Raw genomic sequence first — 15,012 nt, 5'->3', positions numbered from 1 at the left:
CCTACAGGGATTGCAGCTCCATGTAACTAGTGCAGTTGTTTTTGCTAGGTACAGAATATACCTGTGGTGCAAGAGGAGCTCCTCCCCCCACCAGCACCAGTGCTAGCCCTCATGATCCCCCAAAGCACTTGTGATTGGATATCTCAGTTTGCACCAGAATGGCCTTCAGATTCCATGCAGGCAAGGAGACTCACCCAAGGAGGGAGCTGGTACTTTGTAGTTCTGAATGGGGAGTGCCCTGGAGATAGGACACCCAGCTTTACCCTATAAGACTCTTCTCTAGTGCCACACAGGGCTTCCCATGCACCACCCACCACTGCTGAACACCAGATACTCTGGGGATTTAAAACCATGTCTGCCATGACTCACCGTATCCATCTCTAACTAAAGATCTCACTGGAAGAGCCTTCAGGGCATGCCTGCTTCCATTCCCAGGGAACCACTTTTATATGCATCCAGCCTCTTTTGAGGAAGAGCACAAGGGGGAGCTAGCACCACAAGCCATGTCTAGGAAAGCTCAGCATCTGCAGCAGGGCCAGGTTTTCAGAAAGCCCAAGGCAGCGGAATCTTTCAAATTCCAATAGCTGGCCCAGATTCTCTTGTGTTCAGCACCAAGATGAGCAGCCAGCCTGCCACAGAGGGCAGTCAGAGACCTGCTGCCTCCGCTGATGACCCTTGGTTTGCGAGGCCTGTTTCAGTGTGGCTAGACAGTCTCATTCAGCTCCTGTGCAATGCTGCCCAAAGGGCAGACCACTCACGGCTCCGTTTTCTCTCCCCAGCTCCATGTCCTCTGATTCTCCATGGGCACTGTGAGCATGGAGTCTCCTACCAACTGCAGAGTCAGTGCCCTTAGCAGGAGGGAGACAGCAGTATTCTGTCCTTCCCCTGGTGCACCAGACGCTGCCACAGTTTCAGAGTGGTAGCCGTGTTAGTCTGTATCAGCAAAAAGAACAGAGTCCTTGTGGCACCTTAGACTAACATTTATTTGAGCATAAGTTTTCGTGGGCTAAAACCCACTTCATCAGATGCATGCAGTGGAAAATACAATAGGAAGATACACACACACACACACACACTGAAAATGGGTGCTGCCATACACACTACAACGAGAGCAATCAATTAACTGATTAATTCACTCATTATAGTGTGTACGGCAACACCTATTTTTTTCATGTTCTCTGTGTGTGTACACACACACACCCTCCTTCCTACTGTGTGTGTACACACACAGAGAACATGAAAAAAATAGGTGTTGCCGTACACACTATGAGTGAATTAATCAGTTAATTGATTGCTCTCGTTGTAGTGTGTATGGCAGCACCCATTTTCTGTGTGTGTGTGTGTATTTTCCACTGCATGCATCTGATGAAGTGGGTTTTAGCCCACAAAAGCTTATGCTCAAATACATGTTAGTCTAAGGTGCCACAAGGACTCTGTTCTTTTTGCCACAGGAGAGGAGCTGTCTATGGGAGTGAAGTCCTTTCCTGGCAGACAATGTTTCTGGGAGAAGGAAGCAGAGGACTGGGTAGCCTGTGAGGGAGAGGGGCAGGTGCCAGGGAAGCACAGGCAGGGGACAGGGCTTGGGTGGAGGGTGCAGAGCTGTAGAACAGATTGGAACAAACAGGGTTGATTTATCTTTTTTTTTTTTTTTTTTTTTTTTTTTCTTTCTAAGGACAAAAGCATCACCTAAAATGGCAGTGTAAAAGTTGTGAGCCCATGTGCGAGGGGCTCCCACTCATGCCCCTTTCTGCACTGGCTGTGGTAACCCACTTCACTTACAGGGACTTCCTGGACAAATTCCCTTTCATCTGAGTTCTCCTGTGTGTTCTCTGGGCAGGTGGTTGAGAAGACAAACCCCATGGAGCCAGTGGGCGTGGTATGCAGAGTGGATGGCATGTACCAGGTGGTGGAGTATAGCGAGATCTCCCTGGCCACAGCACAGAAACGTAGCTCCGATGGCCGGCTGCTGTTCAACGCAGGCAACATTGCCAATCACTACCTCACAGTGTCCTTTCTGAGAGATGTTGTCAAGTACGGGCAAGCTGGGGCCACGGGCTGTGTATTAATGCAGTGCCAAAGAGAAGAGCTAGACTTGGAAATCTAGCGTAGTCCTGTTACAATCAGGCAAAAGCTCTTGGGGGCCCCATCTCACTTTCTGTTAAACACTACAGGGATTGCAGCTTTCCCAAAGCAGAGTAGGATAAGGGGTGGGGCCTGAGTGTCTCCTTCTGGCACTAGTATTTCTCCTCCTAGCCCCTTTCTTCACAACCACCTTCCCTCAGCAGCAGCCCAGTGGCTGTGTTCATGCTCACCATGTGCAGTAAAGTCCAAGCTAATGGTGGAAGGCAGGAGACTGACATCTCTGATCAGAATAAGGCTGTTCTCTGAACTTTGTGGCTCCCCTCAGGAAGTAGAAATCAACCTCAATGTGCAAGATAGGTAAAGTACCGTGCTGGTGTTGCTCTCACTATAGAGCCAGCTCTCAGAACCAGCAATCCAAACCCCCACCCTGAAGTGGCATGGGTAAAATGGCAAACTACCTCCGTCTTCACTAGATTCCTGCTTCACTGAGGTTGGGACCCCCTGCCACCTGGGAACAAGAGCTGCTTACATCTTTGCAGACAGTACGGCTGAGTAGAGCAACCAGATGTCCTGATTTTGGGGTCTTTTTCTTATATAGGCTCCTATTCCCTGCCCCAATTTTTCATACTTGCTGTCTGGTCACCCTACAGCTGAGAGTCTGGACATGATGAGCGCTCTCCCATTATGTCTGGAATGAATTGTAACACCTGTCCCCCAGGCTCACAGTCCCTCCCTGCCCTGACTGTATTGCACTACTGGCAGCAGCCCTAGCTGTCATGACTGATTAGGGACCAGCTGCAGTAGGCATTGTTGCCATTACTGTAGCCTCAGGTGGCCTTCTGGCATGTGTATTCACATGGTCATAAGAATGAAAGTTGGTGCTCCTTGGAGTGGGCGTCACACTGTTATTCTCCAGATGTCTCACCACTTTAGAATAGTTCCTCTTGCTCTCAATGCCCTAAATCCTCTTTTCCATCACCCCTATATGTTCTCTGTCCCTGGCAAGACTGGGACTGGTTAATGTTGCTTCATTCCTTAATGTAAATGGAGCATGTTGTTTTGTGGGTGTGGGGCAGCTGGGAGGTGGCTGCTGGGGCTGGGAATATGTGGACTGGGATGGTCACTGACAGGTAAATAAAGAAACAAAACAAAAACTGCTTCTAGAAACTAAAGCACAATTAGCAAGGGTTGAAACCCAACTGGACTGTCTAGCAAAGTTAATAACAGGCATTAGGATGCATATGTGTAGCCAACAAAGCATTGAGGCCAGGGCCAAGATCTGTCTCTGTATATGAGCTTCCTTCCCCTCCACAAATCCCTCAGGAACATCATGTGCACAGCACCGGGCCTGGAGTATAAGCATCATGCTCTGTCCACCAATTTTCTCTGCTCTCCTGTCTTTCAGCAGGAGGTGAAAGCACTGGTGTACCTGGGCTTCCTCCGCTCCAGCTGCACGACCTGCAGAGGAGGTTGTGAGCCTGCCAACACTCCCAGAAACTAGGGAAGACGGGGACAGAATGGTTTGATCCAGGGGCATCAAATGGGGGACCAACAGCAGGAGGAGGGCAGGTTGTAGGGAGTTTAGTTTTTTGTATTCTGGCCATAGGGTAAGCGAAGTGCAGGTGGCTGGGCAACCAAAAGAGGAGGCAGCTGGGAGGACAATACACCCCCTCCCAGCTGCTCCTGGACCAGAATGATTGGAGGACAGTGGTGGCTAGAACGTGCTTTCTAACTGTAGGAGGTTTTGACTCCTCTTTCTTGCCCTGCCAGCATTTATGAACCTCAGCTGAAGCACCATGTGGCCCAGAAGAAGATTCCATACGTGGACATCACCAGTGGGCAGTTGGTCAAGCCAGACAAACCGAATGGCATCAAGATGGAGAAGTTCGTCTTTGACATCTTCCAGTTTGCCAAGTATGCCCTGGGCACTGCTGCTTTCTACTCAGGTGGTAGAATACTGCAATACCCTCTTCCCGGGGCTGCTCCAAGGAGGAGCGGGGCATGCTAGGTGCTACTGGCAATTACTGTATTGGTGTTGGTATGCTATAACCCAGCATGGACCCGGCTGGCTCGGCGGCCGCAGTCTCCCAACAAGGACAACATGGCTTGGTTAGAGGGCTCCTCCCCTAGTGCAGAGTTACACTCCGGATTCCATTACAAACCGTGTAAGAAGCTGCGCTGTCACATGCAGATGATGTGGCTCTCAGCAGTGTCGGGGAGGGCTAACTGTGGTGACTCTGGCTGGTACATATAAGGATTCTAGGTCCAGCTGCAAGAGCCAGTTTTGGTGCCAGTTCTGTCCAGTCTTCATTCCCTGGTTTGTTCGTTTGCCTCGTTGCAGGCTGGCAGCTCCCTGTCACCTGTCTGGCGCACTTTGCACTGCCCTTTAGCCAAGTGAGGAAGCAGTAGGGCAGGGTTGGGAAGTTCTATGCTTCCTGCTCTGGCCCCCACATGGTCTCCCATTGTGGGCTGCTGTCACTCCCTGCCTCAGGTTGGGGAGTGGGACCAGAAACACTCTTCTGAGGTAGGCCATTCTCCTGGAATTGGGATGAGAAGCTTCTCTAACTCCCTCTGAGGCACTGCCAGCCATCTTGGTCACACCCTCTGTTGGGCACAGCCTGAATCATGGAGCTCTTGTCAGAGCAGATTGGTCTCTAGACTGACAAAAGCCACCTCCAGCAACAAGAAAAATGTGTTTTACTCCCCACGCTCAGAGCAGGAGACAGCTCAGGGCTGTAAGGCCTAGGTGGCTATGGACTTACCAGACTGAGTGGGTGCAGTATCTCGGCCCAGAGGAGCTAATTGTGACACCACTGGCATTATCTGTGCTGCTGGTTGCTGGCAAGTCTCTGGGATGGAGAGAAGCAGGGAGGCTTCCTTCCAACTCCAGACAAGCAAGAATAAAGGGAATCTGTAGCAAAGCTCTTCTCTTTGACACCAAGCCGTTCCTGCCTTATCCCCGCTCCAGGCAGTTTGTGGTGTACGAAGTGCTGCGTGAAGACGAGTTTTCTCCTCTGAAGAATGCAGACAGTCAAAATGGGAAAGACAACCCCACCACTGCCCGACATGCCCTTATGTCGCTGCACCATTGCTGGGTCCTCAATGCTGGGGGCCACTTTGTGGATGAAAATGGCACCCGTATCCCTGCGATTCCTCGGTAAGTTGCTGTTAGCTGCCCTACCCCTACTCCATCCCCAAGGAGCAGTCTCCTTTACCGTCTCAATGGCTGGTGGAGGGATCACATTCCCAGTTTGTGATCTAGTCTTGGTAGCACAAGAGAGCCCCATTGGCTGTCCTACCAGGGAGTACTCTTCCTGCCCTCAGGGCTTAAAGGTTCCTTCTGGAGAGGCTTGGCCGCGTTTGACTCGTGTTGTCCAGTTGATGTAGTTCTGTTACTCAGCTGAGCACCTGACTTGAGTAGGGGGTAGTGGCTGGTCTGTCTGTACATAAGAGAATTCTTTTCATCCCACGGATTCAGATCAGAGAAAATATTAGCAAATAGTTCCCAGCCACTGTGCAACCATTCAGTAACCAGCAAACAGATCCTCCAAGCGCCTGTGCACACTTGTTACCTGGAGCTGATGGCTAGCTGGCCACCACTCAATAGTGGTCGAAGTGCCATCCACAAGTGAAATATGGCTTGTGGAGCTCTGCCATGTGGTCCAAGGCCACTGCTATGGGCAGAAGATCAGTGGTGTATTGCTAGCCTCCTGTAGGCCGACCTCTGCATTAAAGGTAGCTGCATGCAACTTTGCTGGTGTGAGCTGTCCTCCCCTGGCTCCTGACCAGCTCAGGCAGTTGGGCTGAGTTTGTTCAATACAGTGAAGAGGTTACTAGAGTTCTCCACCACACAGCCTATCCTAAGGAGCAGCTAGAGTTGTTATGCATCCTCACCGCCAATTGTACTCTCTGCTGCTGGCCATCCCTCTCACCAGCTCTCCTCCACAGCCACCACTACTAGGGGGTTCCAGGAAGGGGCTGACAAACCGCTTTACCTCCTAACTTGGTTTAGTTCTGTTTCAGTTTGTTTCAGTCCTCTTTAACCCTTATTTATTCCCACATAACAGCTTCACAAGTGGAAAGCCAGATGCCATCACAGCTGATGTCAATTGCAAGTAAATATCCAGTGCCAGGCTGTGTGCCATGCATGGTGATGGGGCTGTATTTAGGTACTAACAGGCTCTGCATTTCACTGCAAGGCCAAGTGCCTGGTGAGTGGCAGTTCACACTGGTTGGTGTGCACCGCTTTCATGGTGACTGGCTTCTGGTTGGGAGCTACTAACAGAATGGTAGCGAGGGTGCATGCTGGGAAACTGAGAGCATGTCCTGCTAAAGAATCCTGTATCTATTGCTTCTCATGGTCACTAGAGCCAAAATCAATTATTTATAATATTCCATGTGTTCTTGCCTGGACCTCTCTCATGTCCAGGCCTGTGTGTGTTCATTCCTACTGCTCCTCTCAGCAGTGAGATTGAGTGGTGTAACTTGAGGCAGAACTTAGCCTGGCAGTTGGAATTTGGGTTTACAGTTTTGCTGATGCAGGAGCCAGGAAAGACTTCAGCTCCCTTCTGTGGCTGTGCTGTCTCTCTTTAGTAAGTGGATCTGAATCCAATACACACTGGGAATAGGTGAGAGCGAACCATGTAAAAATGGCATGGGAGCTCTTCAGGGCCTTGCAAAGTAGGCACAGGTTCGTTGTGGCCTTCTGTCAAACTGCTCTTCCTGCACCAGAGGCTGGTTGGAACTCTAGCTACCATCGGCTGGCATTTGAACTTGTACTTCCAGAGAGTCTCTGTATTTCAAGCCATAAATGGAGACCATCTTCTTCAGTGTTCATCTCAGGCCTCACACTAGGGAAACTAACTGGAAAACTGTTTCCTTAGAATGTTAGGAATTGGGGCTATATGCCACAGGAGCCTTGTCCTGTACATGTTTGGGATAAGGTCTGCCTTGAACTCTTTAGGAGACAGTGGTCATTCAGACTTGCTGCTTGCTTCTGTGATTCATTTTAAATGCTCTTCCTTGGGGAATTCTGTGCCACTGCGCACATGCAGAAACATGTTCCTCCTCCTACCCCCCCCCCCCCCCAATTCTCCTTGCTTTTCCACAGAAAAATGGTTTCTGTGGGGAAGCAAAGAGAAGCTGCACCAGTGCTCACTCACCACTCCCTGGCAGCATGGTTTTGTCTGTTTGGTAAATCTTCACCCAGGGGAAGGAAGGGGTCTGCCAGAGGGGGAGGAGTATGACGACTGAGGCAGAGTTCCTGTTCCCCCTCCCCTTCTCCTGCACAGAGCAGCCAGGGCAGGGTCAGATCAACCCCCAGAAACCTTCTGTGGCTACAGGAAGCCTGCAGGGGGCTTGGCAGGGAAATCTGGGTTCAGGGAGTGAGTCTTGGTGGGGTGGGGGTTTGCATCTGCGCAAGGTTTGGTTGGGGGGAGGTTTAGGGGGTGTCCAGCTGCATAGGGGTTGGGTGGACAGGGGGAGCAGCTCCCTGTACAGTGACCCCCTCCCCTACTTCCTGGCCCCGTGACTCCTCAGCCACTTGGGGAGGGGTCACTGTACGGGGAGCTGCTCCCTCTGGCTGCCCAGCCCCCATGCATCAGAAGCCCCCTCTGCACCCAGACACCTCCACCTCCCCAGTCTCACCCCCCCACTGTGCCCCCCCACACAGAGCCATAACTACCTTCACCTGGACTCCACTGCAGAGTTCCATTCCCCCTGCACCCAGAACCCCCCAATGAGCCCCTGTGCATCCAGATCCTCTCCACTGAGCTGCCTGCACCCAGATGGCACTACACAGAACCCTGATACTCTTGAGGGAATTCTGCATCAAAACATTAAAAAATTTTTATTCTGCATATTTTGTCAAAACAACAATCACACCGTTTTAATTTTAGTAATGTAATACTTGTCAGCAAATAATTGGAAGTGGTGTGATTTTATTGTTTTGACAAATAAAATATCCAGAATTTTAAAATATTGTGTGCAGAATTTTAAATTTTTTTGGCACAGAATTCCCTCTGGAGTAACACGCTGATTGTGCTGGTGTCTGACATTCCACCTTCAGTGAAGATGGAGTGTTTTATTTTGAGTTAAGAGCTGGAGAGAGAGACACACACACACACACACACACCTCCCCCCCTTAACTGCTTGATCTATGTCAGGTGATAAGGGTGGTCAGTCATTGTGAATCTGGGCAAGATAAAAAATCAGTAAAGGAAGGGAAAACATCCAACCCCAGTGCTCTAGTACTTTGTGGTCAACTTGTCCAGCAGTTTGGATTCAAACTTTTCCATTCCCACATAACCGTTAAGGCATGGGAGAGAGTGCCATGCTTATGACTGTGAACACTGCTAGATATGCTAGATCTTCCTGAGGTCTCATTTAATAATCAGCATATCCCTACACGTACCCAGCCACATAAAGAGCGGAATTGCTGAGTCTGACATGCTTATGTCCTGGCCCTTTACACGTAGAGGGCCACATCCTTTTTCCCATTCTCCCAACCTCTCCATCATATTTCCCCCTCTGCTTCTGTCCTGAGATGCCATGAGTTCTAGTTTCAGAGTCAAACAGATTTCCTGAGGCTCTCTTGGCTGTGCTTTGAAATGGGGTATGGTTAAAGAGGGGTCTTTCTGTTTGTACTGTAGTAGTACCCAGAAGGTACACCCATGTGATCTAGGTACTCTACAAACACCAAAAATCAGTCCCTGTCCAGAGAGCTTAGTCTGTCTAGTGCTTGTTTCCTATCACCCAGAATCCACTTAATTCTCATATAAAGCCCTTAATGATTCTGTTTGCCCTGCAGAACCAGTACAAGTTGGTATTTGTATTACAGAAACAGTTGGAAGACCACAGCTGAGATCAGGGACCCATTGTGCTAGGTGCTGTACAAATGTAGTGAGCCAGCCCAGGCCCTGCTGCAGGTCTCAGTCTAACCAGACAACAAAGGGGGGCAGGAGACAGGCACAGACATGTGATGGGACTGCCCATGGGTCACCCACCAGGCCAGTGGCACGGCTCGTGATAGAATCCGAGTATCCTGAGTCCCAGATCATGCTGCCTCCCAGAGAGAGTAGGATTCTGTCCCCCTTGCACTGCATCCGGTAATGACTGCCACTGCCAGAATTAGCATTGTTCAACACAAAACAGAGAATACGGCCATTGAACTCATGTTGAGTGGCTCTTTGCTTTGGAAGTAGCCTCACTGATTTAGGTCTAGTCTGCACTAGAAAATTAGTTTGGCATAACCTGAGCAGAGTTGTTAAGCAGAGTTGTTAAGCTGACCGAAGTCCTTGTGTAAACAGCACTAGGTGGATGGATGTTGACCTAGCTACTGTTTCTCAGAGAGGTGGCTTACCTACGCCAATGGGAGAAGAGCTTCCATTGGTATAGGTAATGTCTACCCTGGAGCACTACAGCTATAGCATTATAACTGTAGACGAGTCTATGTGGGACTGCTTGAGGACTGCATTTCTACCACCTGACTCATGCCAAGTAGTATCTAGCCTTCAGGTACAGGGGTGATACTTACAAATTGAGTAAACTGGATCTGAGAGCCACTCAATGGTGACTAAATATGGGACAGCAGTGGACAGGAGATCAGTACTTTTTAAAGCCTTCTAAAATCTGCGTTGGAAGCTCTCACAGATCCATCTCATGTGACTTCCTGGAAGAAATTTCATTTTAAAAAGGTTAGCAAAACTTTAGATGCAGCTCACAGTTGTTTGCTTCTTCTGACTCCAACAGCACATGCACCACCTACAGCATAAAACACACCTCCGGCTTCTGAATTAGACTAAGAAAAACCCTGGCATTAGGCTGGAGTCCCTGCATGCCCCAGAGACAGTCTGAGGCACCCTGAAACAGCTACACCTCATGTATCCTTACAGACAAGCAGTCTGATACAACATGGGGGACGGGCTGATCATGGGGAAACAAGAGAACAGGGTCACACTGTGTCACTTCACTGGGTCTTCCCCAATCAGCCACTGCCTCTGTCTCAGGCTTAGCAAGCATCAATTCTGCATGCACAGCTGAGGCTTGATGAACCTGTGAGCGAGCCAGGCATTGGAAGGCAGTGCCTGAGTACGAGCCATGTTCATTCCTTAGTATACTGCACTTGCCCCTTTCATTGGCATCAGGGACTAGTGAACACACACAGTTTCCTTATACAAAGTGCAGCTGCTTACACCTGGAAGGCTGCTGGCATTTAAGGGCTGAATTCTCCAGGGCTCTTACTGATATAGTCACCACAACTAAAAGCATGTTTCTTAACACAACTTTTCTCTTTCTGACATAGTTTGAAGGATGCTAACGACTTGCCCATTCAGTGTGAAATTTCTCCTCTCATCTCCTATGGTGGAGAAGTAAGTGTGTGTTTTTTTTGTTTGTTTGTTTGTTTGTTTTCCCCACCCCCACCCCCTTCTTTCTAGCTGAAAATGCATTTGTAGACTAGCTTAATGAAGTTTTCAGGTGACCGAGTGGGTTGTGCAAGTTATGATCTGTCTCGGAGCAGGCTCTGTAATTGAAGGGGGAGGAGAGAAAAGGGGAGGGTAGAGTTGGCTTGTTAGAGAGTCCCAGAATTTCTCCTGTTATGAGGTTACCCAGGCTTTACTGAGTTAGGCAAGGTGCATCCTTGATGCTCTGGAGGTGGACTGTTTGTCTATTCAGGGCCTGACTTTGCCCGTGCCTAGGGGAGTCTGCTTTGTGTGCCTGCTCAGCAGGCAGATATGCTTTGGCTTTCTGGAAATATCACCCCTTCAGCTATTACTTGGTGAATATGGCAGTGAGTCTGCTGTTATCAGAACAGTCTTACAGGTCACTGGTATGTCCTACTGTAACTGGATGCATCAAAATTCTGCAACATCTTACGGTACATGATGGTGCTGACTCTTACGTAGGTCACAAATTAGTAGCTGAAGGGAGTATTGCTGGATTCTCTGTGCAGCTTAGAGCCCTTGCTTTGAGTTTCATTAAGACCAGCTCAGCGAATCTGAAGCTGGCACTTATTGTAAAGAACCAAATCAGTCCACAGGACAGCCCCTTTGACTGCTGGCATTACGCATTCATCAGTTCAGTACAACTTCCCTCTTGTGTCCTGTCCACCCTGCCTTTTAACTGAGCTGGTAACCAGTTACTGCTGTGGCTTTCTCTAAGCAGCATTGGCCAAACTTGGCTGGGAACCATGGTGGCAAGGTGGCCCAGGTTGACACGTTGTCTTTCTGTAACTTGTACCCTATGGTCAACTGGGGACAGAGCAGATGGGGACTGCCCCAAGACATTTTCTGGCTTGGCCGTTCCTCCTTGTGCAGGAGGACTTCCCAGAATACCTTGCTGCAGATATTGCTCTGCATACATGCCCTTTGTCAGAGCTGCCCAAACTCCTCGAGAAATCACTGAAAAACCACCCTTAGGCAGCATGGTAGATGGGACATGCCCCCAGAGCTGTGATGCCAGGAGCCCTGCTGTTTAGGCCAGTGGTACGTGTACCCATGGGGGTATGCAGAGGTCTTCCAACTCATCTAGATATTTGCCTAGTTTAACAACAGGTTACAGAAAAAGCACTAGTGATATTAGTACAAACGAAAATTTCATACAATGACTTTTCTACTGCTCTGTATACTATACATTTCAGTGTAAGTACAATGTTTATATTCCAGTTGATTTTTCATAATATGGTAAATAAGTAAGCAATTTGTCAGTAATAGTGTGCTGTGACATGTCTATTTTTGTAAGCACATAGTTTAAGTGAGGCAAGACTTGGGGTATGCAAGACAAATTAGACTCTTGAAGGGATACAGTAGTCTGGAAAGGCTGAGAGCCACTCATTCAGACAAAACAGAACCTTGTATCTTACAACTGGTTAAGATGATAGTTTATAATATTTAGTTAAAGGTTGTCATGCGGATGGGCCCAGAGCATGAACTATTTAACCAAAGCTTTCTGCTCTGGAACTTCACTTTAATTTGCTCACCCCACTTAGTTAAGTATCTGGGTTAAGTTAGCAGGTAGAGCCATTCTTAATACTGCTAAACCTACTGGGCTGTGGTCACCTGGTTCTTAACAGCAGCTATTTTTCTCCTTTTAGGGTCTGGAAAAGTATGTGGAAAACAAAGAATTTCATGCCCCGTTGATCATTGATGAGAATGGAATCTATGAGCGGGTGAAGAACAGTGTTTAGACTCTTCCGCAGGAAGCCAGCGGACCCAGCATAGCTTGTGACTTTATCTGTGAATCCAAACAAATGAAGGTTGTAGCTGTAAATGGTAGGGGCTGGTCTTGTCCTCTGAATTTACTGGCTTGTGGCACATTGTTTTAAATTAAAATAGAGACCATCTAGTCAGTCCCCTGAAGTTAAGTACAGATGTGGTATTGCTCTCCACACTTTGAGCGTGGGCATTTTTTTAAGTGTATAAAATAAACAATTGTACATGCTGAAGGGTTTTTAATGGTACAAGGAGAGGTTCATAAATCTTATCTTTTAAAAACAAATAGGATCAATGTCACTGTCCACATTCTGCCTTTTTAGGGTCATCATTTTGTTAGTACATCTGTTTTGGCTTTGTGTACACTAAATTACTAGGTTTTATGTGCATGGTATTAATGTATCTGGGTGTTGGAAAGTTATGTTAACTGATTGTATTATGCTCTTCCCACAGTTCTGTTCACCTATGTCAAGTCTCCCACAACACTGCAAAGCTGAAGTCAGCTTTGGCATTAGAAAATAGGAAACCTGTCAAAGCAAAGCTGCATAAATACCTTGTACCAAGTGCAGTTAGAGAGTACTTTCCTGGCTCATCAACACTTGCAATGTAATATTCAGAACAAGATATGGAAAAGTATAGGGAGGTACCAAGGACAAAGCTGGTACAAACTAGTAGGTTAAATTTAAACTTTAACTGGATGTGCATGGGTCATTTAGCTTGTAACAATCACACTATAAACAGAAGTGGGTTTGAGGGCATATCTTTGAAGCGCACCTTCTGTGAAAGGTGAACATGCTGAGAGAGAAGAATTGCTTCCCAGAAGGAGGGTATGTATGTTTCCGCTTCGTATTGTACTGTTTTGTCTTTAGGCAATAAATTTGGCTAGGCTTGTTCAGTTGGTCCCTTGAACATTCTTAGGCCTGGTTTACTCAAGAGGATTAGGTTGGTTTAACTATGTCAGTTGGGAGTGGAAAATCCACCCCCTTGAGTGGAGTTGTTAAATTGATCTGTCACCCTAGCTACTGCCTCTCTGGGAGGTGGATTACCTATGCTGATGGGAGAATCCTGCCTGTTGGCATAGATAGTGTCTGGACTGAAGCATTACAGTGATGTGGCTGTAGCATTTTAAGTGCACACAAGCCCTTAATAATGAGCCATAAGTGTAGTCAAATCAATTGGTTTGTACCATTAAAATCAATCAATTTGGCAAACAAGACCAGGGGACATTAGTCAAGCATTAGTCAAACCCATTTGTCCTGAGGTCTTGAGCAAGCCAGTTGGATTTGGAGTATCAGTCTCAGAGATTGGACTTTGGGGGTCCTCGCTAAATCAGGGAAAAATTATATTGTTACGTTGGCAAATAACTGGTTAACAGATTATGGAAAGCAAAAACTGCCTTCTGGGCATAAAGCCATATTTTTAAGAATATTTAAAGATTAAGTAAAATGTTTTCTGTGCAAAATACCCAGATAAAGCAAAGGCTAAAGTGGCCACTACTTGCAACAGAACACTATTTTTTGTGCTAAAACACCAGGTAGACATATAAAAATAAGCCATAGCAAATGAAAGGGAGAAACAGGATGTTCTAGAGCATGTTGTCATACAGTACATAAGACCATAGCAGTGATTTGGTCACATTAAAGGCAATCCAAAAAGTGATCCATTGAGTCATGTACGTAATATTGTTTAAACTGGAGATGGAGGGAAAAGGGAGAAGACAAAGAGCAGAAAGGAATGGGTGTTTATACAGTGACACACAGTCTATTAACCGAAGCAAGAAAGGGCACTACTGTAAACAATTTGGAGTACAGACAAAAGCAGCAGGCACTTGGGGAAACATACAGGTTTTGCAGGCACAGGTAGCAATCCCCATGCTCTTCCCGAAGCCAGGATAAAGAACAGGTCCTGGCTCTCAGCCCTCCCCTGCTTCTAATGCACAGAACCACTCCTCTCCCAGCTGCTGATATAACTTCTCTAATATTTTTACTTTTGGTTCTAGTTTGTCCTTTCTCTGTCCAAATCTTCCTTTTCTTTTGTATTCTTCACTTGGCTCAGTTTGCTGAACTCACTGCTGCTGTCTGGGCTTTGAAATGCCCTAAGAGAATTAGTTAGTTATCCCTTGGCTTGTGCTTACTTCCTTTCCTATATCGATTCTGTCACTTCCCTTCCTGCAATTTAAAAACTAAGTGATGATAATTACAGAAACTACTGTTTCAGAAAGAAACAAATTACCAAAATGCCAAAGGTAAAAGCTTTACTTAAAATAAATTCAGTAAAATGAATTTTAACCCTTTTGGAATTCAATACCTAAAAATATCGTTGCCAAGCAACAGAATGCTAACTCTGCTTTTGATCCTAAAACTGTTTTTTTTAACTAGACACTAATGAATATATATTGATTTCTTATTTCTGTATAGTAGTATTCTTAAAGTAAGCATATTGTAAAGTAATGTAAGTTAACTAAATTAAGGCAACTGAGTGGACAAATTAATATGGGATTTTAATCAATTCTTAAGTTTTTAAATAAAAGAAATCTGCCTAATTTATTTTGTAGCATACCTTACTATAGTAACTTTTAATGCCTCATCTTGTATATTTAACAATTTTGGCACTATTTGTCTTTAATTGTAAGTAATCCTATATGTCATGTTATCCTGTGTCATGTGACTATTCTTGCTTTTATTTTACTATATATTTCAGTTTTGTTGCAACAAAATCAATT

The 15,012-nt window shown here is 46.8% G+C and overlaps 1 protein-coding gene across 2 annotated transcripts in view; it reads left to right on the top strand.

Moving 5' to 3' along the window:
* The window catches only part of UAP1 (UDP-N-acetylglucosamine pyrophosphorylase 1), a 31,754-nt gene extending 17,755 nt beyond the window's left edge, over positions 1–13,999 (top strand). Inside the window, exons 5-10 of one of the 2 annotated variants that reach the window (XM_074960833.1) lie at positions 1,838–2,031; positions 3,853–3,996; positions 5,051–5,239; positions 6,150–6,197; positions 10,385–10,451; positions 12,173–13,999. In XM_074960833.1, coding sequence (XP_074816934.1) covers positions 1,838–2,031; positions 3,853–3,996; positions 5,051–5,239; positions 6,150–6,197; positions 10,385–10,451; positions 12,173–12,265 — 735 coding nt within the window. In that variant the 3' untranslated portion in view covers positions 12,266–13,999. The remainder of the gene's footprint in view (positions 1–1,837; positions 2,032–3,852; positions 3,997–5,050; positions 5,240–6,149; positions 6,198–10,384; positions 10,452–12,172) is intronic. The other variant, XM_074960832.1, reaches the window with a different exon arrangement.
* Positions 14,000–15,012: the final 1,013 nt, after the last annotated feature.

This window comes from Natator depressus, chromosome 8 (assembly GCF_965152275.1).
Source record: "Natator depressus isolate rNatDep1 chromosome 8, rNatDep2.hap1, whole genome shotgun sequence".
NCBI classification, from domain to species: domain Eukaryota; kingdom Metazoa; phylum Chordata; order Testudines; family Cheloniidae; genus Natator; species Natator depressus.
This window is presented reverse-complemented; position numbering and strand designations above follow the sequence as displayed.